General features: G+C 39.6%; 1 protein-coding gene across 3 annotated transcripts; it reads left to right on the top strand.

The window, feature by feature from the left end:
* Nucleotides 1-720: 720 nt before the first annotated feature.
* On the top strand, nt 721-22,986 carry si:ch73-61d6.3 (occludin). 3 transcript variants are annotated; one of them, XM_037769483.1, is made up of 10 exons: nt 721-977; nt 6,701-7,316; nt 8,769-8,960; nt 9,795-9,962; nt 15,855-16,018; nt 16,339-16,431; nt 18,667-18,885; nt 19,457-19,628; nt 20,441-20,482; nt 21,542-22,986. In XM_037769483.1, exons 2-10 carry the CDS (start codon nt 6,720-6,722, stop codon nt 21,638-21,640), a joined length of 1,746 nt encoding a protein of 581 aa, XP_037625411.1. In that variant the 5' UTR covers nt 721-977; nt 6,701-6,719; the 3' UTR covers nt 21,641-22,986. The 3 variants fall into 3 exon arrangements, with proteins under 3 accessions (XP_037625411.1, XP_037625414.1, XP_037625413.1); XM_037769485.1 differs by lacking the exon at nt 721-977 and adding an exon at nt 6,178-6,333; XM_037769486.1 differs by lacking the exon at nt 16,339-16,431 and having other exon boundaries at nt 722-977.
* Nucleotides 22,987-24,557: the final 1,571 nt, after the last annotated feature.

Here is a 24,557-nt window from a genome sequence, read left to right as displayed (position 1 = left end):
CATAAAATCACTTAATATAGTCTTATCTTTACTATAATCAGTGGTGGAGGAAGTATTCAGATCCTTTACTTAAGTAAAAGTGCTGATATCACACTGTAAAAACTCTATTGCAAGTAAAAGTCTTGAAATGACAATGTTACTTAGTTACGGTATGTGAGTATAATCAGGAAAATGTACTCAATGCATAAAAATAGCCTCTGTGACTGTTATACTAAAGCGTTCTACATAGATTTCAGAAGTGGCAGACAAAACAATTGTGTGGCCAGTAGATATGTTCAGTGACCTGCCACAGTGGCATGTGAGGAAAAAACTTAATTTTAGACTCTGGTAGCGGAGTACCAATATTTCCCTCTGAACTGTAGTGGAGTAGAAGTATAAAGTGGCAGGAGAAGTACCTCAAATGTGTACTTAAGTACAGTACTTGAGTAAATGTATTTAGTTACTGCCTGTAGAAAGAAATTACTAAACTGCAACTTCAAGGACTATATTGTCTGGCGGAAGACTATGATTACTGGTTATGGTTATTACACGTTTATTTTTGGTAATCATTTATTTACTATACTTTTATTAATGATTATAAATAAAACATGTCTTTCTGCTAGTGTCCCTGCATCCCTGTTTGTTTGCAGTAAGCCTTAGAAAGCCCGACCTCTGGCGGTGTAACCTCTGCGGTGTAGCGGTGTAGTGCGGTCGGCCTCATCACCGCGGACCGGCGGGACAAAGCACTTGTTCAGAGGCAGATAGTCCTCTGAAGGAAACCGTTGTCTTCTGTCCTGCTGGGACAAACAGCAGCTTATCTGTGTCTTTAACAGTTAACCTCTAATTAAGAGGTTCACTTTAATATTACTTGGAAACAGGTTTTTCTTGTGGACACTTTATTTTTCTCTCCAGTGCTCCAAACTTTCACATTAAGGAGACTTTTAACAGGAAACAGCGACTAACGGCTGCAGTTGTGATTCCCCTTCAGCGACCCTCAGGTAAGCTACATGGAGTTTAAAGGTGATTTATAACATCCATATGTTGCATTATTCTACCAGAATAAACCTGCATTAATGTGTTTATCAAGTTGTTCAAAGTCACTAACTAACAGTTTGTTATTGGTCATAAAGAAGTGAGTTAAAACCATCAATACCAGCAGTGTACTGGGACAAAACAAAGACTCACATCAGAGACAACTTATATCTGTATAACGTCAGTGTTTACAATCAATTAATGATATAAACACATTAAAATAACAGATTACAGGTTGTGAACCTGTGATTTTTGTGTTGGCTGATGTCAATGTTGGAATGTAACTGAGTAGATTTACTAAAGTACTGTACTTAAATACACATTTAAGGTACTTGTACTTCAGTATTTCCATTTTATGCTACTTTATACTACTTCACTACAAACTGGAAGCCAATATTGTACTTATTACTCCACTACATTTATCTGACAATATGAGTTACTTCAGATATTATTGATATGAAATGTAAATCAACTAATAAATGATGATATTATTATTATAATACAGCAGTATACAAAGTAATTGAATTTAGCTCCACCTTTACCAGCTGCAACATCAGTGATGCTAATGCATCATTCTGAAATGGGCCATTCTGCATAATGATTACTTTTCCTTTTGGTACTTTAAGTATATTTTGATGCCAGTACTATGTTAACAGTGTGCTTCTTTTATTTAATCTAATTGTGGTTTTGAAGCATACTCATTAGCCAGTGGTGGGGGAAGTACTCAGATATTTTACTGAAGTAAAAGTACCAGTACCACACTGTTAACATAGTATTGGCATCAAAATATACTTGAAGTACCAAAAGGAAAAGTAATCATTATGCAGAATGGCCCATTTCAGAATGATGCATTAGCAATTGCATTATACAATTACTTTGTATACTGCTATATTATAATAATAATATCATAATTTATTAGTTGATTTACATTTCGTATCAATAATATCTGAAGTAACTCATATTGTCAGATACATGTAGTGGAGTAATAAGTAGAATATTGGCTTCCAGTTTGTAGTGGAGTAGTATAAAGTAGCATAAAATGGAAATACTTAAGTACAAGTACCTCAAATGTGTACTTAAGTACAGTATTTTAGTAAATCTACTCAGTTACATTCCAACATTGACATTAGCCAACACAAAAATCACAGGTTCACAACCTGTAATCTGTTATTTTAATGTTTTCTGATGTGTGTTTATATATCATTAATTGATTGTAAAGACAGTTGAGACATGAAATGTTTCATTATATAAGTTTAACTCAACGGTTTACTGTATTAACTGTGGTTTATCTGTTCAGCAAAATTATTAATTAGGATTTTTTTGGTAATTAGCTAATGACTTATTAATTACAGTCAGGTGCCAGTTTTTTAGGTACACCCAGCTTAAACTAATGCAGTCCAATACAGCAGCAATTCAATAAATCCTACCATTATGAAGTATAGAATAGACTAGAATACAACTTTATTGTCTCCCAGAGCGTATCTTACCAACACATAAAATAAACACAAGAGCATCCAACATATAGAGCCTTGCAACAAACATGGAAATTGAACACCACAGACATTAAAACATAAAATAAAACACTGTGGAGCAAGATTTGGTTCAGGTTTTATGTTGATTCAGCACTATTAACTCTACCTTCACTGATATAACTGGGGTAGACAAAATATTAGAAACCCCCCCTCAGTTTAATGATATACACTTCAACAACACCACAGTCTCCAACATGACAATTAAGTTGAATTAACAATCTCTCTAAACAGTTTTTGTATTAATGTGCATTTGTGTAAGACAGGTGTACCTAAAACATCTGTAACTGAATGCATATCTTAAGGGTTTTTTTGCAGAAGTTTTACTGAGTTTTTTAATGACCCAGGAGGAGATTTTTCAGCGGGGTGTTTTTGGGCAGGAAGTCTTGGCTGACTCTTGTGTGTATGTCAGTGGGTCCAAGCCTACATGGGGCAGAGGCCTAATTGTTTTTGACAGATGTGAGACATGTGACTGTATGACTGGAATTCCATTATCAGCAGCAGATGATAGAGTCTCTGTGTTGTAGAGGAGCTCAGGCTGCGGCTGGTGGGTGTCTGACCTGACCTGTGACTGTGGTCCAAACGCTGCGCTTTCTGCCCAGCATGAAAATGAGATTTGTGTGCCAGTTTTAGACAAACACCACTGTACTACTACAACAACAACAACAACAACAACTACTACAACTACTGCTGCTACTGTTACTCCTTTGCTGCCACGCTGTTGCTGTTACAGCAAACGCTTTGAGTAAAAGTACACTACGGTACACTGTGTTCAGGACATTTGCTGTTAGATAACTAAAAGGCTTCCCCTTAATGCAAAACAAATGTCCCAAATAAGATGTTGTGGTTTTGTGGACATTAACAATCAATGTGCAAGACACAATCAGAATCACATCTTTCTTGTCCAGGTACTGAGTCTACAGCTGCAACTAAGAATTATTATTAGGGATGCACCAATCTGACTTTTTCAGTCGGATATGCTCTCTCTCTGTCTCTCTCTGCGAAGGAAAGAGGCAGGGTCATGCGTCATCAACACATCATCAGTTACACTGCGCATGTGTTATACCCAGAGGTCTTAATGTTATGGCTGATCGGAATCCGGATCATGGTCCAGATCGCCACTAAAATCTAATGGATTGTTCATTGTGCCCCATCCCACCCCTCCAAAACATTTCATTCAAATCCATTGCGCACTTTTGGAGTAATCCTGCTAACGGACAAACAAACAAACCAACGCCGGTGAAAACATAACCTCCTTCCTAGGCCTTCGGCCTTGGCGGAGGTAAAAAACTGTGCCTGTGATTTTTGCCCTACTGTCAAACGCTCCCTTTAGAAAATTCCTACTTTATTACACTAAGAAAAGTACAATGTTTTTAGCCCAAATTGGCTCTTTGGCATGGTTTAAAGGAGTTTAGATTTCAATTTTTGAAAATTGTAAAGCCTTTGACTAATCTGCAGCTGACAAAGAGCAAGTTTGGGCTCAAAATGTTGTACTTTTTGCTGATGCAATATAGTAGAAAAGGGACTTAATGGTGTTGTGAGGCCTTCGGAGATTGAATTTACAGTTGTTTGTTCCTTCTCAGTGTAATTACATTTCTCGGAAATTAGATGAGATTATTTCCTGCCAGTTAACGATATAATCACACATTGGAAATTAAACTAAGACCCACTGGCTTAGGAGACAGCCTGTTGATCAACAATAAAGGACACCTGACACCGCTGTGCACCACACATCCACCTGTCCTCCCCTCTTTCCTCTCCTTCTTGCCTCGCTCCACTCAGGAGCAGCACAGAGGAGCCCTTGTTTGATCCTCCCTGGACAGTGCCCCAATTTTTCTTCTTTTTTTTTTATATCCTGACTCCATGGCAACACTGCTCCCGTGACGAGCAGCCTTGACTTATGCCCCTCTTGCTCCCAAAACAAAGGCAAGAAGTTATGGAGGGAGGGAGAGAACGGGGGGTGGAGAGTTTGGGGACAGGGGGAATTGTGAGGGGGATGAAGGATATGGAGGAATGAGGGAGGGAATAATGGGAAGGTGTCTGGGATGGAGGCTCTGAGGCGAGACCTCTTCTGGCATGTGTGCCAGAGTCCCATAAAGAGAGGAGAGTTATTACTGGAGACTGGAGACTGTGGGCAGTGCCAGGGACTGTCTTTCTGTCTGTCCGTACGTCTATGTTTTTGAATGGCTGTTACTCCCTCGCTGTCCCATCAAGGTGCCTGAGCAGGAGCAACATGTAGATGGAAGAGATTTATTTTTTTGTTGTTAAAATCAGTGCTGTGGTGTGGTGACACTGGAAGACTGTGGTCAGAAAGACAGAGCACTTTGCAAATATTAGGACTGGGATGATACACATATCTCCCGATTCAATACTTTCACGATACTTGGGTCCCGATTCAATATGTATTGCGATTCTACAAGTATTGCGATTCGATATTACGATTTATTGCGATTTTTGTTCACTTTTTTAACACTAGACCATGGGAAAAAGTTGAATCATACACTTCTAGGGACTTTTACTTTGGAAAATATCTAAATGAATACAGTAAAACTGTTTGATTTTCAGCATGTATGTAGTCCTGAAGTCAAATATATTGGTCATTGTCAGGAATTATTATTTTTTCTTTTTTCCAGTAACCCAAAAATCAAAGAATTTGACCTCACAAATAAGTGGTATTCTCTTTTTAATTGATAAGGGACATGTCATGTTTAATACTTCTGGTGAATATAATCCAATATGATAGATGTGATAGCCGATTAATCGGCCGATATCTTTACATACGCCGTTTTTAATAAGTAATTTTTTTGTCACTCAGAATTTTTTCATTCATAAGAGAATATCCTGAAGTGTGATTTGGTGGATTACATCATTGGAATATGTTCTATTTATTTTAGGACTGCCCCCTCTTAGTCAATTAATAGACTAATCAGTCGTTTTGGTAATTTTTTATACTTTTTCATGCTGAATGACTAATGTAAACGCAGGATTTGACTGTTGTAGTTGGTTGATCATCACAATTACCCAACGTGACACCTTCACAATTCTTGTTTAGATTAAATTCCAATTCATTTTCTGTCAATCAACTAACTGTTTCAGCTATACTTGTATAAACTGTAGGGTAATTTGATAATAAAACATCAATCACCAATCGGCCCAAACCAATGAATCAGTCTTCCTCTAGCTCTAGGAACTTGTGCTGGGCATTTTACTTTATGATATTTTTACACTAAACAATTAATAAGTTAATCAAAAAAAGAAAAGGATGTATCACTAACAAAAGTAATCATTAGTTGCACGGTTGCACCCATTGGATTAATGAATTATTCCCCCTATTGTTATGTGATGTAACAGACGACATGTTACAGTCTGTTACTCAGCATTGTGTTCATATCATGTTAAGATTAGAGTTGGCAAAAAAGTAAAACAGTCATTAATGTTTTTGTACTCTGCAGTAACGTTTCTCTGCTGTTTACATGCCGTTTCACTCAAACATGCAGGCTGGCCCCTCCCTGTAGGCCTCCATGTAGAAGAAAGGGCATTGTTAAGTTGTATACTGTGGCCTTGGATATCTCTCTGTAAGATTTGAAACCAGAAAGAAACAAAAATTTAGCTAGAGGGCGGGATGTGAAATGTTCAAAGTCTGGCTGGGCATTGCGGGGGCTGGAGGGAGACTCCTACAGCCCGTGCAGAGGCAAAAAGGAAAGTATTGTTTGGCTGCGCTCCCCGTCCTGGTACCGACATCTCCACACTGATTATTTCTGACTCTGCTGGTTCAGAGACCTCAAAGCTCAAGGTCAATCCTCTAATATTTATATTTTCTGTAAATGAATGAAAGCAGGTCTGATGTAGTTTATGATATGACAAGTGATAAACTTCCTGCTCTCTGTAAAATCTAATTTACTCAACCTGACAGAAAGAAAAAAAAAAGTACAAACAAGCCTAACTTGTGCCCTCATAAATCACACTCCCTTGGAAATAGTAAAACATTTACACTGTTCTGTTACTAACTCTCGTTACCAAAGACAGTCACGCCTTTTCCATATCTCCACGTACCATTACTCATATCAGTGCTGCTGAAAAACACAGCCAGACAACTCTTACTAACATTGTGCAGTACACTTTGCTCTATCCGCAAACTCTTTTTGTTTTGTTGTTTACAGTTCGGGACATCTTTGAGCGATGTTTGACAAGCAGCACTACGAGAGTCCACCCGTCTACAGTCCTCCTTTCAGCTCGCCATCCAACAATGGCTATGGCCCTCCAGGCAGCTTCCATGCCCCTCAGAGCGATTACAACCAATACCCACCTCCGCCGGGATCTTACTACGTTGAGGACAAACCGCAGCACTTCTACAAATGGCTGTCACCTCCGGGGATCATCAAGGCCATGATGGCTACGGTTATCATCTTGTGTGTGGCGATATTTGCCTGTGTGGCCTCCACTCTCATGTGGGACATGCAGTATGGAATGGGGGGCATGGGGATGGGAATGGGAATGGGCTACGGCGGCGGTGGATACGGCGGAGGCAGCTACGGCTCAGGATACGGTGGTTATGGAGGAGGTTATGGAGGAGGTTATGGAGGAGGCTACGGCAACAGCTATGGCTCCTACATCCAACCGTACTCAGCCAAAACCGCCATGATTGCCATGGCAGCCATCAACTTCATAGGGTCGCTGTCCTTCTTCATCACCAGCTTCTCTAAATCCAACACTGTCCGCACTAGGAAGTTCTTTCTGGGCCTCATGATAGGCAGCATCATCATGGCTATCCTGCAGGTAAGACTCATTCACATTTTATGGTCTCGTGTTTTTGCTGTTACGTTTCTCTGTTGTTTATCACCTTGTGTTGAGGAAACTGGTAATGGGTGATTAATTCAAGAGATACAAGAGATCCAGATATTATAGAAATCAAACAGACAACTATCTTTAAATTCATCTTCAAAATGTGTATGGTATGAGATTTCTTGCCTCTTAACTACAGTTATAGATAGTACAGTTTTGCTTCACTGCTTGCTTGTCCTAATCCAATAATATCCGCAATATCCAGATTTTGCAGCTCCTTGTATGTTTGTTTATTTTCATGTGATACACACCAAGTTCCCAGCCCACAGAGGCTCAGACTACACCCAATATTGTATACTGGACAATTGCGGCGGTGTGCAAAAACTGCTTAAATTTAAACTACTACACAAACCTCAAATACTGTAAACCAAATATTTGTCTCCCCTCTCATAAGATCTATGGCAAATATCCCCAATAAAACCCCCCTCCCTAGCTAAAACAGGTTATCATCCAACTAAAAAAAAAATAAGATTAGATTAGAAGAAGGATAATATACTAAAATCATTGCTGTAAGGGACAATAAAGCTTCAACTGGAATTCATTTTCAATCTTACCTGAATCACACAGAGATTGTTCTGTTGTCTTATGAATGGTACTACATTGAGGGTGTTTTAAAATTGATATATGAATTATGTTACGATGTACCCATCCCACATTCCAACTAACCGTGAAAACCGTTGTACAGCCTATCTCTGTTATGAACGGTATTTCAATGTGCCTGTTTTCAAAATACCAGAAGTATAATCTGAAACAGGACTCTGTGTACACAGTTTAACTCTGTTCAGGACCCAGTGTTCTACTTGCTGAGTTGGTTAAAACATATTTTGATACAGATGTTCGTTCAAGATCAAAGTTGTTTATGCTGCTTAGTAAACACATTATAATAATACTGTAGATACAAAAATAAAAAGGCACTAGACTTTCTCAAATCCAATCTGTTGATTTTATTTCAGCCTGCTTGGCTTAAGAGTGCATGGATGTTCAATATGGAAAGAGAGTCTTCAGTTAAAGTAAATGTATATAAATTGACTTTCTCTTCATTAAATCCTCAACTTTTTGGTTTTCATTTTCACATGTGAGGGCTTTCCTCCTGCTCCTTTGTTGTTGATGTTTCTAGCTGATTAAACTCCAAGAAGGTATTATTACATGCAGACTAGAAAACAATCAGAAGTTTGTTATTCCTTGTTGTGCCGTACCTTTTGTACTTACTGGATGTTCAGCAAATGTTTGGGATGATACGATAGCTGCTGAATGTGGGTCTTCACATATATGATCTGACAGTGTTGTCTGAATTGAATATTAAGGAGTTCTGCTATAAGTCATTTTCAATGAGAGACTGACAGATTTTATAATTGTAAATATCAATGACTGTCATTTTTCCCCCAGGGCATCATAAGCATCGTCTACATCGTTGGGGTGAACCCCATGGCCCAGGGCTCCTCTAGTATGATGTACAACCCAATGCTTATGATGTGCCAGAACCTCTACGGGACCAGCTACTCACAGATGGGAGGAGTGGGAGGCTTCCCCATGTACAACCAGTATCTCTACCATTACTGCTTTGTGGACCCACAGGAGGTGTGTAGATATTTAGTAAATATCAGTGATCAATAACTCAGAGTTTGATGTGACTCTCTTCAGGTTCAATTCAGGTAGATGTAGTAGTCTAACAATGGCCTCCTTAGAATATTTATAACATGATTTTAAATTGATTAGGCTAGAGTTGTAACTAATAGTTCATGTGGAAGGTATTTTAGGTTAAATGAGCAGTGAAGGCCACAATATATATATTTTTTAACTTAATTGCAATATGTGAAGGACTATAAATATACTGTATAGGGTTGCAAGTAACAGTTTAATCAATTTATCTGTAAAGGAATCCATTGACTGTTTAGGCTTTTGTTTAATTTGTCTGAACAACAGTCCAACACCCAAATATATTCCATTTACAATAATATAAAACAAAGACAAGCAGCAAATCCTCACATTTTTGTAGCTGTAACCAGTGAATCTTTTGCATGTTTTGTTTTTAGATGATGTATTAATTCATTATCAGAATTGTTGATGATTAGGTTTGTGTTCATATCACTACAATGAATGTAACTGAAATGCTTTTGGTTTACATGTGTGTCATGCACCATCTGTTTTTGTGAAATTTTGCTGTTAATGTGGGAAATGTGAGATAAATCTGCACTCACGAAGCATATTATCAGTACTGTACTGTTTTGTATTCCGTTATCATGAAGCAGTTTGTTAAATCTTTTGGTACTGAGTCACAAATTGTGATATGTATTTACTGTATCACACATGTGTACTTTGTGTACCTTGTGTACCAGGATACATCAGCTTTATCTTACAGCTTATCTCCTTGAGAACTTTCCAGATTTTATTCTCATGTTCTTGCTTTTCTAGGGAGTTGCCATGGTGTGTGGATTCTTGGTTGTCATCGCCTTCGGTGTTGCGGCTTTCTTTGCGCACAAAACGAGAGGGAAGATCTGGCGCTACGGGAAACCAAATATCTACTGGGAAGCGCCTCTAGTTGGCGGGAAGGCCTCCGAGGGCAGAGACGTAGAGGAATGGGTAAGAGACAACAGGATGGTAGTCACAGTTTAATAAGACTGGGTTTACAGGGAATTTACGAAGTAAAATCACATTTCCGACCCTAACTGACCCTCAGTTTGTGCATGCACAGCTTGCAGTGAAATGAACAGGGTCACAGAGGGTTTAAATCCAGCCCAAGGAAAGTTGATGGAAAACAATATTCACAGACGGATTTGATTGGATGATGAAACTAGAGACCATCTTGTGATAGGATCACACCAGCTCAAATCAGGCCAGGGTCGTAAAGTGTGTGCGTGGGGCCAGTGCCCTTGCTTGGCCAACACCCATCTTCGAACTCTACCTTCATTTTGATCTCAACTACACACCTGTAAAGTTTTGTGACTGCATCGTGCATGGTTGTGACGCTATCAAGGTCAAAAACCTGTCCACAGACACACACAAAGACTCACGAGGTGAAAACAATACCAGCGTCGCGGCTGTGGTTGGTAATGATCAACTATGGTGTTTTTTCTGCATCGGAAGGTTCTGCCACCAAAACTGATATGCTTTTCCCCATCTGACACCAAATTAGCTACGTGGTATGTTACTTTCCACCCATCATTTGTGGTGGGGTGCCACTTTATCAATATTGACTGCCATATATTGATTTTTTTTTTTACTGCAGTGCCCGTTCGGAGAGGGCCAAGTGCCTCCTTGCCCCGCCTCCCCCTCCTCTCTCACACAATACATAGAGTGGTGCACGGATGACGTATTTTTGTAGGCCAACCAGGAAGTTAGCATCCCACTGGTTCCCTCGACAAGAAGCCAATACGATTTTTCCAATGGGTTTTGAATTATTGCAGAAAATAAGCTATGTGGCAAACGTTTATGATACTTACATGTTCTGTTCAGCAAGATAATCTTTACAAATGATCACCACTTTTATGATTTTTGAAGTGTAAATGCAATGACCAGAAGTAAAAAGCTAACATTAAGCTATAAACGAACTACATCACGGTCACATGAATGCGAGTATACACAACGAGGCTTCAACGAGTCAACGTGATGACGTTTAGTAATCTCATTTAGCCACTTGTGAGCAACTGTATTTTTAAAGACATATAAAGGCTTCAAAAACGTATTTTATATCGTAGAAGAAAACGTTATTTATATTATTATAGCTTCAATACAGTTATAAAACAAACATCCCTCCCTCCGGTCAGCTACTAACACCTATACAATCTAATTCTGTTGGAAACACTGATGCAAAGTAGGTAAAGAGGGCAGGTCGCCAGTGAGGTGTTCATCCTGCTCAGGTAGTCATCATCTCTAAAGATAGGTTAGGTGATTGTGGTGATGCACATGCAGTAAAGCCGAGCTGCGACTTTGCACGTTCCCGAGGTTGGTTCGTCACTTGTTATGCTATTTGACTGAATATGTCCAGATGTTGTTCACCAGTTCAAGCCTCTCATATGTTTTCATTGTTTGCCTTTATGAGTTGGAAGTCCAAAAGGAGCATCATATACAGATCTTTATGAGTTTATAGGATCCAGCAGGTATACGGTCACACTACCGTAACAGTGTTTCCTCTGACTGAGTCACTTTGTTCAGGGTCAGGGCTGATAGCAATCAGTGATTGTTTGCTCATGGTCTACTACCTGGTTTCACTCTGAGTAATCATTAACCACCTGAGAAGATAGTAAGCAGGCGGGCGGTTTCTAGAGAGCCTGCCTTCGGGTTTTTAAATGTCAACACCAAGCTAGTCACATGAGACTGTTACCAGAGATATGGGTTGATTATTGACTCGACCTGCCACTTTTCAAATGATGCCAGTTTCATACAGTGAATGACAATGAGTTAACATCAAAAGCTCTGGTTTGAAATTGTAATTTTTGATAAACAGCACCAATAGGGAGTGTCAAGAACACAAATCAATACGTGCTGACACATGGTGTACAGTACATGCATGCCAACTTCAAGTGAAAGAAATACAAATTAATAGAAAAAATAAAGAGCAAAATACTTTGAAGTATGCAAGAAAACAATTGTTAAACAAAACATGGGTTGCGTCCAAAATTCCATACTAACATGCTATTTAGTACGCTAAAACAGTATGTGAGATTTTTTAGCATACTATTTCTTGGGAAATATTACAGCATGCAAATGCTTGACACTACAGCGGCATAAATATCACACAATGCAATGTGGTAGTGACGACAACGTTCATAACAGACGTTGACGGACAGCTCTGTAAACATCAATTACCCGTTAATTTACGTGTAAGTATAACATTTCACTTTGCTAGGCATGATATAGTTAGTTATATAGTTCAGACTTTAAAATTCTCACAAATCATCGTTTGGTCACATGAGATTGACACGGGTTACCATGGTTACGCATCTCAAACCGGCAAGGAGGCTCTCAGGAAGTGAGTAACGTCAATTACTGCTCAGTGTGTCTGACAAGATACGTACTACTGTTTATTCACACAAAAGTATGCTGAATGAAAGTACACACGCCGCCCCCCAAGGATGCAGAAAGTGTTGCGAGTCACACTTTATCTGTTGCACTAAAATGAAAATACCAAAAGAAACACTTAACAGACATGCTGTTATATTGGATTATATAGAGCTGTTTGTATTTGAGTGGTTGTCATTGCCTAGAACATGGCATCATGCACATGGAGGTGTACAAGCAGAGCAGAGTAGACGAGACAAGCCTAGAGTGAATCCTATGACTAGCACTAGTGTCTGATAATGGAGCCATGCTCACTGATGTCATCAGACTTAGGTGCAGTAATGGCGTGTACACTGCTACTGCATTGAGAAGTTTCACAATTCTTGCTATTTTTGATGTGAATACTGCTGTAAAAAAAGAGTAAGAGATATGTTTTGGATCATAAAGGTTGGTGAAAAGAAGAAAAAAAAGAGTTTACAAGGACTAATCGTATTAGATTTGATTTCATTACTATCAGATCATTATTTATTCAAGCTAGTCAGTCTCAAAGATTGAAGTCTTTATTCTCTACAAAAGCAGGACAGCCAACGTGTGCCATTATTGTATACGTTATCTGTATACCAACTTCAATAATCAGGGTATCTTAGTGTGGTAGAAATGACCCGCTGTCCTCATTTCCCTCATGTTTCCAATGTTCCACACTGTGCAGTTATTATGTTCCTTCGTTGCTGCGCTACCTGCTTACTGTATGCCATAAAATGAGTCACCAGGCTTGTTTGGCTCCTTTAAACACAGGGCCAGTGACAGTCCAAGGCTGTGGTTGGTTTGAGATTGGACCCATCTCTGTTGCTGAGCTTGGGTAGGCCTGCCATGCTCTGATGACCTCACACACTGGCCTCATTCAGCTCGCCGGGGGGGGGGCGGGGGTAGGCTGCATTGTGTCTGCTGCATGAGGTCATCAGAGTTGGTCACTGCAGAGCTGTCTGTGTGCTGGAAACACTGAAGTGCTGCACAGATGTGGAGTGAAAGCATCCTGGGCTGGTTTCATAGACGCAGATTAAAACATCCAAATACAGAGTGAATGTGGTTTGAAGCAATAGTATACCATTGTTATATAGCAACATACTGAGAAAACTGAGAAAACCACTAAACTAAACTCTGTTTCCAGGAGAATTGAAACGCTCGCTTGCACTTCAGCTCCTAAACGTTGTCTTTACCCGCTGCCCAATCAGTACTGCACATGTGCAACTCTCAGCAGAGTTGAGAAGGAAGAGAGATGGCTCCTTAGCTACTTCCATCATCAGCTCCAGTAAAAACCATGTGTTTGATTTTTTATGATCAGGCAAGTGAGTTGCTAGATTTACTAGCCCAACGCCGTATTTTACGTGCCCTGGGCAATCGTGCAGTCCTTATTGTTGAGCCCTGAAATTGGTGTCCCTGATCTGACTGATGGGGTTTGTTGTTTGCCACTTAAAAAATGTTTTGTGTTGTCAGCTGTCAGTGTGCTGACTTGCCCCAAACTGCCTGTAAAGGGGAGACTCGTGGGTACCCATAGAACCCATTTTATTCACATATCTTGAGGTCAGAGCAGGTCAAGGGACCCCTTTTCCTCTTTCCTTTTCCGAGTTTTTCCTCGCCAAAATTTAGTGTAAGTTTGGAGCATTATTTAACCTACTTCCCGACAAGCTATGACATGGTTGGTACCAATGGATTCTTTAGGTTTTCTAGTTTCATATGATATGAGTACATTCACTCTAGCTTTAAAACTGAGCCCGCTACTACCTCTGAAAGATTGATTGTGTTAATGCATTAAAGAAAATAGTGGCATTAAAACAATTTTGCGTTAACGCGTTATTATCACGTTAACACAAAATGTTCCATCATCCCACTGCTCTGCTTCTCCTTCTTCTTTTATCACATGTACTTCTCCCTCACTTTGCATGTCTGTCTGCTTCCTTTTGCTCCTTCTTCCCTCATCAACATCCAAGGCTTCGTCTCCCTGCCTCTCTCTGTCTCTCTCCATCTTTGCCTTCATGCTTTTCTTCACCGGGTCCAGGACTCTCATACTTTCTTACTGTGCTTACACACTCTGCTCACAGCCCAGCAGCCGCTGTGCTGCACACTGAGAGGGCATTGTTGGGATTCTTACATGAAGTGCAGTCTTCAAATGGGACTCTCCTGCAGCTGCAAGCAGTGCACCTCTCCCCTACACAGGCACTCCACCCAGCATGATTATTGTTTTTTTCGGGCTAGGCTGATGCTCCTGCACTGTGAGGAATGTAGGAGATTGCTCAGTAATGTACCACCCATGTAAGCAGGAGGGTGGAGGTGTTTTTTAGGGTTATATACAGTATATAGTTGGGAAATAGTAAATTCTCACGTGTAAGCAGGACTGGTGCTGAGATACATTATAGACAAGTACAGCAAAGATTAATGCCTTCTTGTGCAGGTGCAGTAGATGTTAGATGTCTTATTTCAGAGGAACATTATCCTGCATGTTGCTCTGCACAGTTTTGATGTCTTTCCAGAAATATGTACTTTCAAAAGTAACATCACTCCAAACATTTTCAGTGCAATTTCATGTACAAAGGCAGCTGCTGTCTGCCTGCTTGATTTAAAACATGCCTCACATCCTCTTGTGTTGCTACAGTTGAAAAAGAGCCAAAAGGTTTCTGCTAACTTTAAGCCAGTTAGCCTTCCAGGTAGCAGAGAAACAGTGAGACCCGTTTAAAGTTTAGACTTTACTGCTTTGTGTAGAGGTTGAGTAAATGACATCTAATGATTTATTTACTGGACCTAGTGAGGAAAAACAGTGACCACCCCTGAGTCATTCATTGTGAGGAATTCCCTCATGCTCACAGGAAGGACTTGAAAATGCAGATTAGATGAATTTATTTACATGACAGACCTTTTGTTTGAAGGAAGAAAGGAGGAGCACATCCGTTCCAGGTGTTCACAAAGACACAAGACAATAGAAAGAAGTGAGGTCAAAGCTGGAGTTATTGTCAGATATTTCCTGTGTATATATTATATATTATTATTATTATTATTACGTGACCATCAATCATATTTCATTACAATCAGAGGTTTTGGTTTATTTATGGTGTGTTGGGTTTATTTTACAATTAGCCTTAAAGTCATCATTTGTTTTTGTTCTCTTGACCTTTTCAAGTACGGTGAACCAAACAGATAACTCTCTGTTCGTTGAGGAATTGGACTTTGCTGTCCAATTACATGCCTGACTGCTCCTTCAAACTTTAAGCACTAATTATCATACTTCAGTCTATGGTGTAGAGATAGTTTTTCCTTTCTCCTCAAGTTAAGACCTGAGGAAAAGAGGAGAAAAATAATTGTTCTTTAACAGGGTGACAGTCAGAAAACGAGCCTGTAGCGTGGCCTGGTCTTTGTGAGTGCTTTAGCTGTTTGTTTGTGTTTGCTGAGTCTGTTCCTTGTGTTTTTTCCTGCCTGCTGTAGGTGAACAATGTGGAGGAAAGCCGCAGTGTTCAAGACGCCCCTACCCTGCTGGTGTCAGAGAAAGGAGCAGGGCTGCTCAACGCCTCAGCGAACAGTGTCATCTCCTACCCCCCGGCCAAGGTGGACAGCAGCTCCTATAATGAAGACACCTTAGACAACAACGAGTGGGTGAACCTGTATTCTCATTTTATATCATTCTGTAACTTCCCAGTGGTGTCCCTTGTGTATTCAAATCTGAACATTCAAATTTTGTATGTTTTAGCGTCAAAATACTATTTTCCAAGCCCTTATAAAAACCTTTACCCACCTGACCTGATGTAGGTTTCTTCATGATGACTCTGCTGCATGTACATGTGCACTATACAGTATATCAATGTACATCCTTATAGTTAGTGTATTAATGTTACATACTTTAGCTTACACTTAAAACAGATTTTTTTTTAGGTGGCTAAAATATTTTTTTTTCTGTTGCTTCCGTCCACAGCCGCTTTACCTCACCGTCAGACAGTGCTTTCCGACGGGGAACTGAAGCCGTTCTCGCTCTCTTCAAAACCACCAGACTACATGCACAAAAGAAGTAATTTTACCTCGCAGAACGCGGGAGTACACTTACAACCACACTTCAAAAAAATCAAAAATGTAGTTAGCACAGCTAACTTTGACTGAGCTGGTGCTAATGTTCAAATTATTATAAAAAACAGAACGCAGATGGAGCATAAGTTAGAGTGTCTTTATCTTCTGTAATGTGATTGATCCTTGATTGGATCGCTCAAAAGTGGGCGTTGTTTAGCAACCGCACCGTGATATGGAGCTGTAGAGAGGCATGGAGGAGCTGCTGGCTTTCACCGGAAGCTCCTCGCCAGCGTTGTTAGATCAGGAGGAAGAGAACGAGGGACAAAAAGAAAATGCTCTTTTGAAAATATAAACAAAGTGACCCTTGACATCACTCTGCTAGCTACTAGGATCAACGAGCATGGTTATACTGTATATGATGAGTGGGGTTAGCGAGTTGCCCTAAATCCCATTTGATTGGATAAATGTACATCAGCTCGAAAGCTCAAGATGAGTTGTCAAAAATATTTTAATGTTTTACAGGAAGAGAAAAGAGAAGTGTTAGAAGATAAAAATATTTGTTTTGATAAATATGTGGTATATAACAAGAGACACTGTAAGTTCAAAATTAGAGCATGTAAAATGTATTTTTTACTTTCTTTAAGAAATACTTCAGCTGTGAGTGTGGAAAGTCCAATAACAGAAAAGACACTGTAAAGCAAAGACCACACAGACAATGAACCTCCAAACATGTGACTCACACAAGCGATATCTAATCACTGCCCTGTTTTAAAGCCCATGAAAACATATTGCCCTACCCACAAAATGAGCTCAGTGTGTGTGACCTTTGAGCCCTTGTTGGATTAACTTTCCCTTGTTTTTTTTCTCATGTTCATTGAAATCTCTGAGGAAGGGAATGTGCAGGATGTGAACAAATGTATTTGCTTTTCTCCAACGCTAGAAATGATTTCTCAAGCACCTTGTTTTTGTTTGCATTACTGTCCTCAAGACTGCAGTGTGTGTGAGACGTGAAGTACATTGCTCTTCACAGTTACTTAACATCTCAGTACTTTTGAAAAAACAAGCCCAGCTTGTACCAGAAATATGCTCTGAATGACCTGATTAAGGTGAAATGTTCTGTTAATGTTCACGGACAAGAGGACAACCGATTTAGATTCGGTTCAAAGTACAGAATATTATTATTTTGATGATTTCCTCTCTCACAAAGTAAACATAGCAGGCGTTTTCATAAGCAGAAGAATGTCAGAGTGCTCTGTCGTTGACATTGTGCAGCCTTTTTTGTAAGAACTTGTAATATCTGCACCGCTGGATTTGGATTCCTCTACAAATCCCTACAAAATTGAGCATGTTTCCTCCTTCCCGTTATTAAAGAGCTGTACCTTCTTTCTGGTCACTGAGGGCCCTCTACATGGCACTGAGTCAAATTGTAGGGTGTGAGCAACAATAATCATTAGTGGTTCAAAGTGTTTACCTTCCTCCATATGGTATCTGTCTGGGCCGTATCAGTAAATATGTGTTATCTTTAGACACTGTCCTACATTAGACCTCTCCTTAAGTTCATGGTGTTATTTGGGACGCGATGTTCTTTTTGCTTAAAGGTATAATATGTAACCGTTGTCGGTTCCTGCTCTCCGTAAACTACAGACACACACCGATCATAGCTGGACTCACAGCACAGAGAAGAGCTCTCTGCATGTTATCACTGGAACACTTGTTGCTTTCAGTCACCTCTTTAACCTCTTTAAGGTTAATGCTTAAAGGAACAGTGTGTAACGTTTCGGGAGATCTATTCGCCAAACAAACCAAACACTGGCTCTAGAGAGAGCCTTTCACGTCTTTGCGATACCTGAAGGCCACCGTAGTTCTCCGACACATTTGTGAAACTGCGGTAATGTGAGCCACAGAGTGCAAAACCGTGGTTCCACCAGCCACCGTCTGACTTGCTCCTAAAGTAGTGGTATTATGGGAAGGTTGGCCTCTGAGCGAGGCGAATTGCGTTACCACGGTTTTGCACTCTGCGGCTCACGTTACCACAGTCTTGGAAAGGGAGGAGTGAGTGGAGGGGTACTCAGTTGGTTGCGATCTGCAACTATACCACTAGATGCCGCCAAATCCTACACACTGCACCTTTAATGCTATTCCTGTGATTAAGATGTTCTCATTATTATTGACTTTTCTAGTGGTTCCAGTGGAAGCCGGTCATTACAGATTTTTTCATGTGTATGTTGCTGTCCTGCAGGTACTCAGAGAAGACCACCAGCAGACCATCGGAAGCCTTCTCCCCCGGTGGAAGAACCAGCTCCAGCCCCTCAGAGGAGACCGGCGGAGTCCGCAAACCCTCTGCCAACAGGGGCAAGAGACGCAGACGTAACCCCGACTTCGATGAGTCTCAGTACGAGACAGAGTACACCACAGGAGGAGAAACGGGCAACGAACTCGACGAAGACGAGTGGGAGAAGTGAGGGTCTACTATTGTATCTCTGGATAAAAGATGAAAATGTCATTATTATCTAAGAACACAGAATGCTGATTGCAGTCGCTCCCTCGGGACCAGACCTAAATTCTTTGATGTAAATGCACAGCTTTAAGCTCAGAAAATCAAGCTCACATTAGAGTGACATGATTTATAGGAACATGCAGCTAGAACATCTTTTGTATAGAAGTACAGAGTAGTAAATAAACAGATGCATAAACAGCAAAGCGTGGAAAAGGCTTCAGTCTGTATGTGCTTCAGTCTGTCCAGGAGAGTAGTTAATCCTCTGAGGCATGCCGGTTCACATGGGCTGTACTCAGGAATAATGAGAGAATTGGGCCAAAGGTACAAAACATGGGAGTCAATGTAGTTTAGGAGAAAGCAGTTATATTTGTCTGTGGTTTGATCCACCCAGACTAACACACCGTTATTTAAACCAGCACCTACAGTATTCCTCATTGACCAGTGCACTGCGTTCAAGTGTTTAAGTCTTTCTAATGACTGATGCAGGTTTATCTCTGATGCTGATCTCTCTCCTCTCCTTCTCCTCCTCCAGTACGTACCCAGATATAACATCAGATGCTCAGCGTCATGAGTATAAGAGAGAGTTTGATGCCGACCTTAGAGAATACAAGCGCCTGTGTGCTGAGATGGACGACATTAATGACCATTTGAACAAACTCAGCCGACAGCTGGACACACTGGATGAAACCTCTGCCAAATACCAGGTCAGATATACACAGTGCTCACCCTCTAAACTCAGGAGAAAGGCATGAATGAGCCTGAATTACAAACCAGGATCATCCCCTTCCACTGTAACTTAAATAGTGGATAAATAAGACACATGAATAAAGAAAATGAAATTCTTGTACCTGCTAAAATAAGCTTCTCCCTAACAATATCCAAAATGAAGATTAGCATTTTACGGTTTACAGCTGTACTATGCTCATACTCCACTAGAATCACATGTGGGTCTTTGCTGAATCTTCTTTTTCACACATGTTTTCTTGAGCCACCCTTCAGTGATCTGGGGCTTCCAAGCAAGAACTCTGCATTAATAATAAAGACGAAAAAGATATTAATTGTTGAGTAATATAAACGTAAACCATGCAGTGCTGATCAGCCTGAAAGCAAATTTGCCACCTCGACAGTTCACAATTAGGCAAGAAATCGTTTTATGTACTGAATGTGCTGAAGTTTTCAGAATCGTTTAAGTAAATTACGAAACATGCACCCATAACTTTGAGCATTTGCACGATTAGACTCTCAGTTGTTGAGTCACTGCACTGATTAGTTCAACCAGATATCATATCCAACATATTTGAATATGTCTTGGGTTGTTGTTGGAACATCTCAGTCCTCCATCTCATCCTACCTGTCACCATTCTTTATGACAGCGAAGAGATGCAAGTATACATTGCAAAGACTCAAGAGAGACACACAAAGACTAAAATCCCTGATCATCAAGATTCCTTCAATGTTCAGTTTGTGTGTGAAGGACATGGACTCATAACAAATGTTTTTCCTCATTTTTCCACAGGCTGCAGCAGATGAATATAATCAACTGAAGGATCTGAAGCAGGTGGGGAGACGTCTCTGATGATACATTTTACAAACTAAACTTAAAAATATATTGCAGTTATTTGTGGAAGCATTAAAGGGTAACTTCTATATTTTTCAACATGGACCTTATTTTCCCATGTTTTTGTGTCTAACTGACTAATAGGGACAACAATTTCTGAAATTGGTCCAGTATTGAGGGAGAGCGCTGTAGACGGCAATAAGGTGCTATCGGGGCAAGCTGGCACCGTTATTTGCTTGTTTTTGCCATGACAGGCTCTGATTGTTATTATAAGTATCTGACATTATGGAGAGAGTCTCGCTCCTCAAGGAGAAGTCTCGTTCTGAAATCTGGCGAGATGACATTGGTGGAATACATCCATGGTGGAAACGCGAGTGCCAGCCGGGCAGAGTACGTTGCGTTGGAGTACAGAAAGCGTAACTTAGTATAGTCTACAAGATCTTCAATGTCATGGCTGAATATTTAGAAGATTTCAACAATGTGGATGAGGTCATGGAATTCGTATTTATTTGAGCCAGAGTATACAGATACTCAGATTTCACAGCTAGACTTCTCCTTTAGTGGGACTTGGACACAATAACAAACAGACCAGATCAAGCGAAAGGTAAGAAAAACATTTTATTTCTCTGTAGGGTCCTTTCCATAATGTTGTCAGACACTTATAATAACAATCTGAGCCTGTCGGTGGCAAAAACAAGCACTTTTAGTGAACGTAATGTTACATTGATGCTGCTCACTTTCCCTTGCAGCTCGTATCGCGGCTGCGGGTCACAGCGCTCTCCCTCAATACTGGACCACTTTCAGATATTGTTGTCCCCATTAGACACAAAAACATGGAAAAATAGGGTCCAAGTTGGAAAATACCAAAGTTACCCTTTAGGTTCTTAACATCCAGATACAAAATGTCATTTCATTTACTTTTCATAGTATTATTCTAACCTTTTTTCTTGACAGTCTATATCATAGAGCTTTTATTACTTTTCACTGTCTAGCATTATTAAATAACTCCTGCATGTATGCGTTGTTTTGCATTATTAAATTACTCTCTCTGTTCCGTAGACGCCAGACTACCGGTCTAAGAAGAAAGAGTGTCGCAGGCTGAGACACAAACTGTTCCACATCAAAGGCCTGGTGAAGGACTACGACAAGAACCACTGATGAACCCACTGAGTCCTGACGCTCAGCAAACACTCACAGACACACGGGCCAAGATACACTCCAAAATACCACAAAGACTCTGTGACATATCGAGACCAAAGTTACCTGTACAGAACCAACACACACTGGACACACACACACACACACACACACACACATAGGGAACATACTGTATGTTAATAATAATGATCTTGATCAGTTATGTAAACTTTTTTTGGAAGAAAATGGAAGCAGGGCGCTCAGCTGTAGCCATTTCCACAGCAAACACTGCCTTTCCTCTATAGATTCAGCTCATTGTTTGCAGTGTTCAGTCATTTGTGAGGATCAGTGGGTGTGGCTTGTGGTTTGCAGCAGGGTTGTTTGAAAGTCACCTGACCTGTGATAATACTGTGCTCCGTTTCTGTGGCTCTGTTTGCCCTCCAGCTTTTCTTTGTTTTATCTCCACAGATAAGAGGTGGAACAGTATTGTAGAGAACATAGTAATGGGTGACACGGGTTGCTGGGATAGTTTTGCAAGCAAATGTGCAGTTTCTTTAACCCCTTGGCATGGCGTTATCTTTGTCACAAATTGACTTTAGTTTTGCTTTTCTCATCTTTCTGCGTCAGTGTTTGTAACTAACTTCAACGTCAGTGAAGTGGACTGCTCTCTGCTGGGACTACGTGTTTTTACTTGCTTTTTTTTTTGTCTAAACTGAGATTTTTATACTGATTATCATAGCATGCAGTGAGACCAAAAAGGGGACAAACTGGCCAGTGAGATATGTGAGACATTGTATTGTATATACTATTAATGAATCCTGTTCATACTACGTACCAAGAACAAATTTACAGTATCTGTCTATTAGATTCAGCAGATATCTTTGTTATTTGTACATATAATAAAGATTCATAGTGGCTTCTTTATTAATCATTCAAAATGTGCTTAAGCTATGCAAATGAGTAAAAACATATTTTTTATCATGTACGTTCCTCAACAAACTGGAAAACACTGTTTCTGTCACGGTCTATAAGCTACGCTCATCTCTTCATTTGATTGTTTGATAATGAAATCATCTGCTGATTCCATGTGTGGTAGTTTTTTGTATTAATCCACTTCATGTGCAAAGTGTCACGATCTAATGTACGTTATAAAATTGATCACCCTTTTGATTTGTCATGCATTTGTATTTTTACGAAGAACATTGTTGTTATTTTACAAACCATTTGCGAGCCATTTATTTTTGTATGAATTTATTTTCTTTGAAGCTATTATAAGACCATTTTTGTAACTGTATACTTCCATAAGGTATGACATCTAAAAGTATTAAGTTCAATAATAATAAACATTTCTAATTCTCTTAAAATTAGATAAGCCTGTCATTATCTTTTCACTTCTTCTTCCATGTTTTGCTGACCCTGCTGATTTATCTGCAGCTTTGTGCCTCTGCAGTGAGCGTCCAGCAGGGAGAGCAGGAGGACTTCAGGGAACACTGTTGATCAGTCAGCTCAAGGTAAGCTGCTGCTGCCCTCTTTTGGTAAACTACGTTAAAACCTTTTTACTAGTAAAATGAAATATTGAAATCATGTTAATAATAATACACATATGATCAATTTGTGTAAATAATCCAGCGCCTCTTAAATGGTTACAGACTCTCCTCCTCCCTACACTCATATTTTGAGTGTTAGTCATTTGCTAAAAACAAACACACAATGAACAAAGTTAAAGATCAATTTGACTGATAGAATTATGTTGTTTTTTTATTTTCTATAGATATGATAATATCTTTATCAGGAATTATTTTGGCCCTACTTTACAGCCTATGATATTGGGCTATGTAAATAAAATTGACTTGACGTGTTTAATGCAAATGTGTACGTCCAATATCAAGAATAGAGTTACAACTAATGATTATATTCATCATCAGTTAATCTGCTTTTCTGATTTTTTCGATTAATAGTTTAGTCTATAGAATGTCACCAATAGTGAAAAAGGCCCATCACAAGGTCTGAGAGGCAAAGGTGACATCTTCAAATGCCTTGTTTTGTCCCATCAACAGTGCAAAACTCAAATTTTAAAATATTTGAAACAGAACAGCAAAGTATCCTCATATTGTGAAGCTGGAGCTAATATATTTAAGTATATAAGTGATTAATTGATTATTTCAGCTCCAATCAGGAACTTTGACATTAACATTACTGGCAAAGTGTTTCTGATATTTACAGATGTGTGCAGTGTCATAATGTCTCAGATACTGAAGTCGTCCACAGAAGGAATGTGCATACTTTTATTTCTTAATGCAAAAATAACCAGTCATATGAATTTCTTTTGCATTTTTTTTTTAGGTTTGGCATGGTCATAGAAACATGCTTCTTTTAAAAGTAAAGCTACACAGTTAAATCACTATTTTTAATATTCCAACAAATAACACAAAGTGATTCAAGAACAGCATGAAGAGCTGACAGCATCGGAGATCATCGCTGCCTTTTTTATGGGTCATACAAAAAGTCAAAAACACAAGTTTGTCCCCACATTATCTTTTCTTTCAGTCAGTTTGGCAAGAAAAACATTTGTCACATTAAGCTGCAGTTCATGGCAATAACACTCATGAATGTGACTTCTTAGTACCTTTATCTCAGTACCAACAAAAACACCATAACCTTTACAACACTTACAACACTTGGAGTACCTTGAACAAGCATAATAATCATCTGAAAGTGACCTCTGTCCACTTCAGGCCGTGCTTTAACACACTGTTTTTCAAAGGGGACCATAAAGGTGAATGAAAATGAAAATGAACTACCTCTACTTTTATAAAAGTAAAGAAAACAAGTCTCCAGTTTGCAGAGATTAATCAGAAAAACAAGGGTCACTTGACTCAGTGAAGCTTTCTGTGAATGATATGTCAAACTTTGGATGTCCTCTTACATTAAGCATTAC

Source organism: Sebastes umbrosus, chromosome 5 (genome assembly GCF_015220745.1).
Source record: "Sebastes umbrosus isolate fSebUmb1 chromosome 5, fSebUmb1.pri, whole genome shotgun sequence".
Classification (NCBI taxonomy): Eukaryota; Metazoa; Chordata; class Actinopteri; order Perciformes; family Sebastidae; genus Sebastes; species Sebastes umbrosus.
Note: the sequence above shows the minus strand (reverse complement) of the source record. Positions and strands in the feature narration are given on the sequence as shown.

What these genes read in the sequence shown, in the direction of transcription:
- si:ch73-61d6.3 (XM_037769483.1), top strand. Translation starts at nt 6,720, where the DNA reads ATGTTTGACAAGCAGCACTACGAGAGTCCACCCGTCTACAGTCCTCCT. An exon ending in GCTTTGTGGACCCACAGGAG is followed by an intron (nt 8,961 to 9,794) that starts GTGTGTAGATAT and finishes TTGCTTTTCTAG; the next exon opens with GGAGTTGCCATGGTGTGTGG. An exon ending in AAACCTCTGCCAAATACCAG is followed by an intron (nt 19,629 to 20,440) that starts GTCAGATATACA and finishes ATTTTTCCACAG; the next exon opens with GCTGCAGCAGATGAATATAA.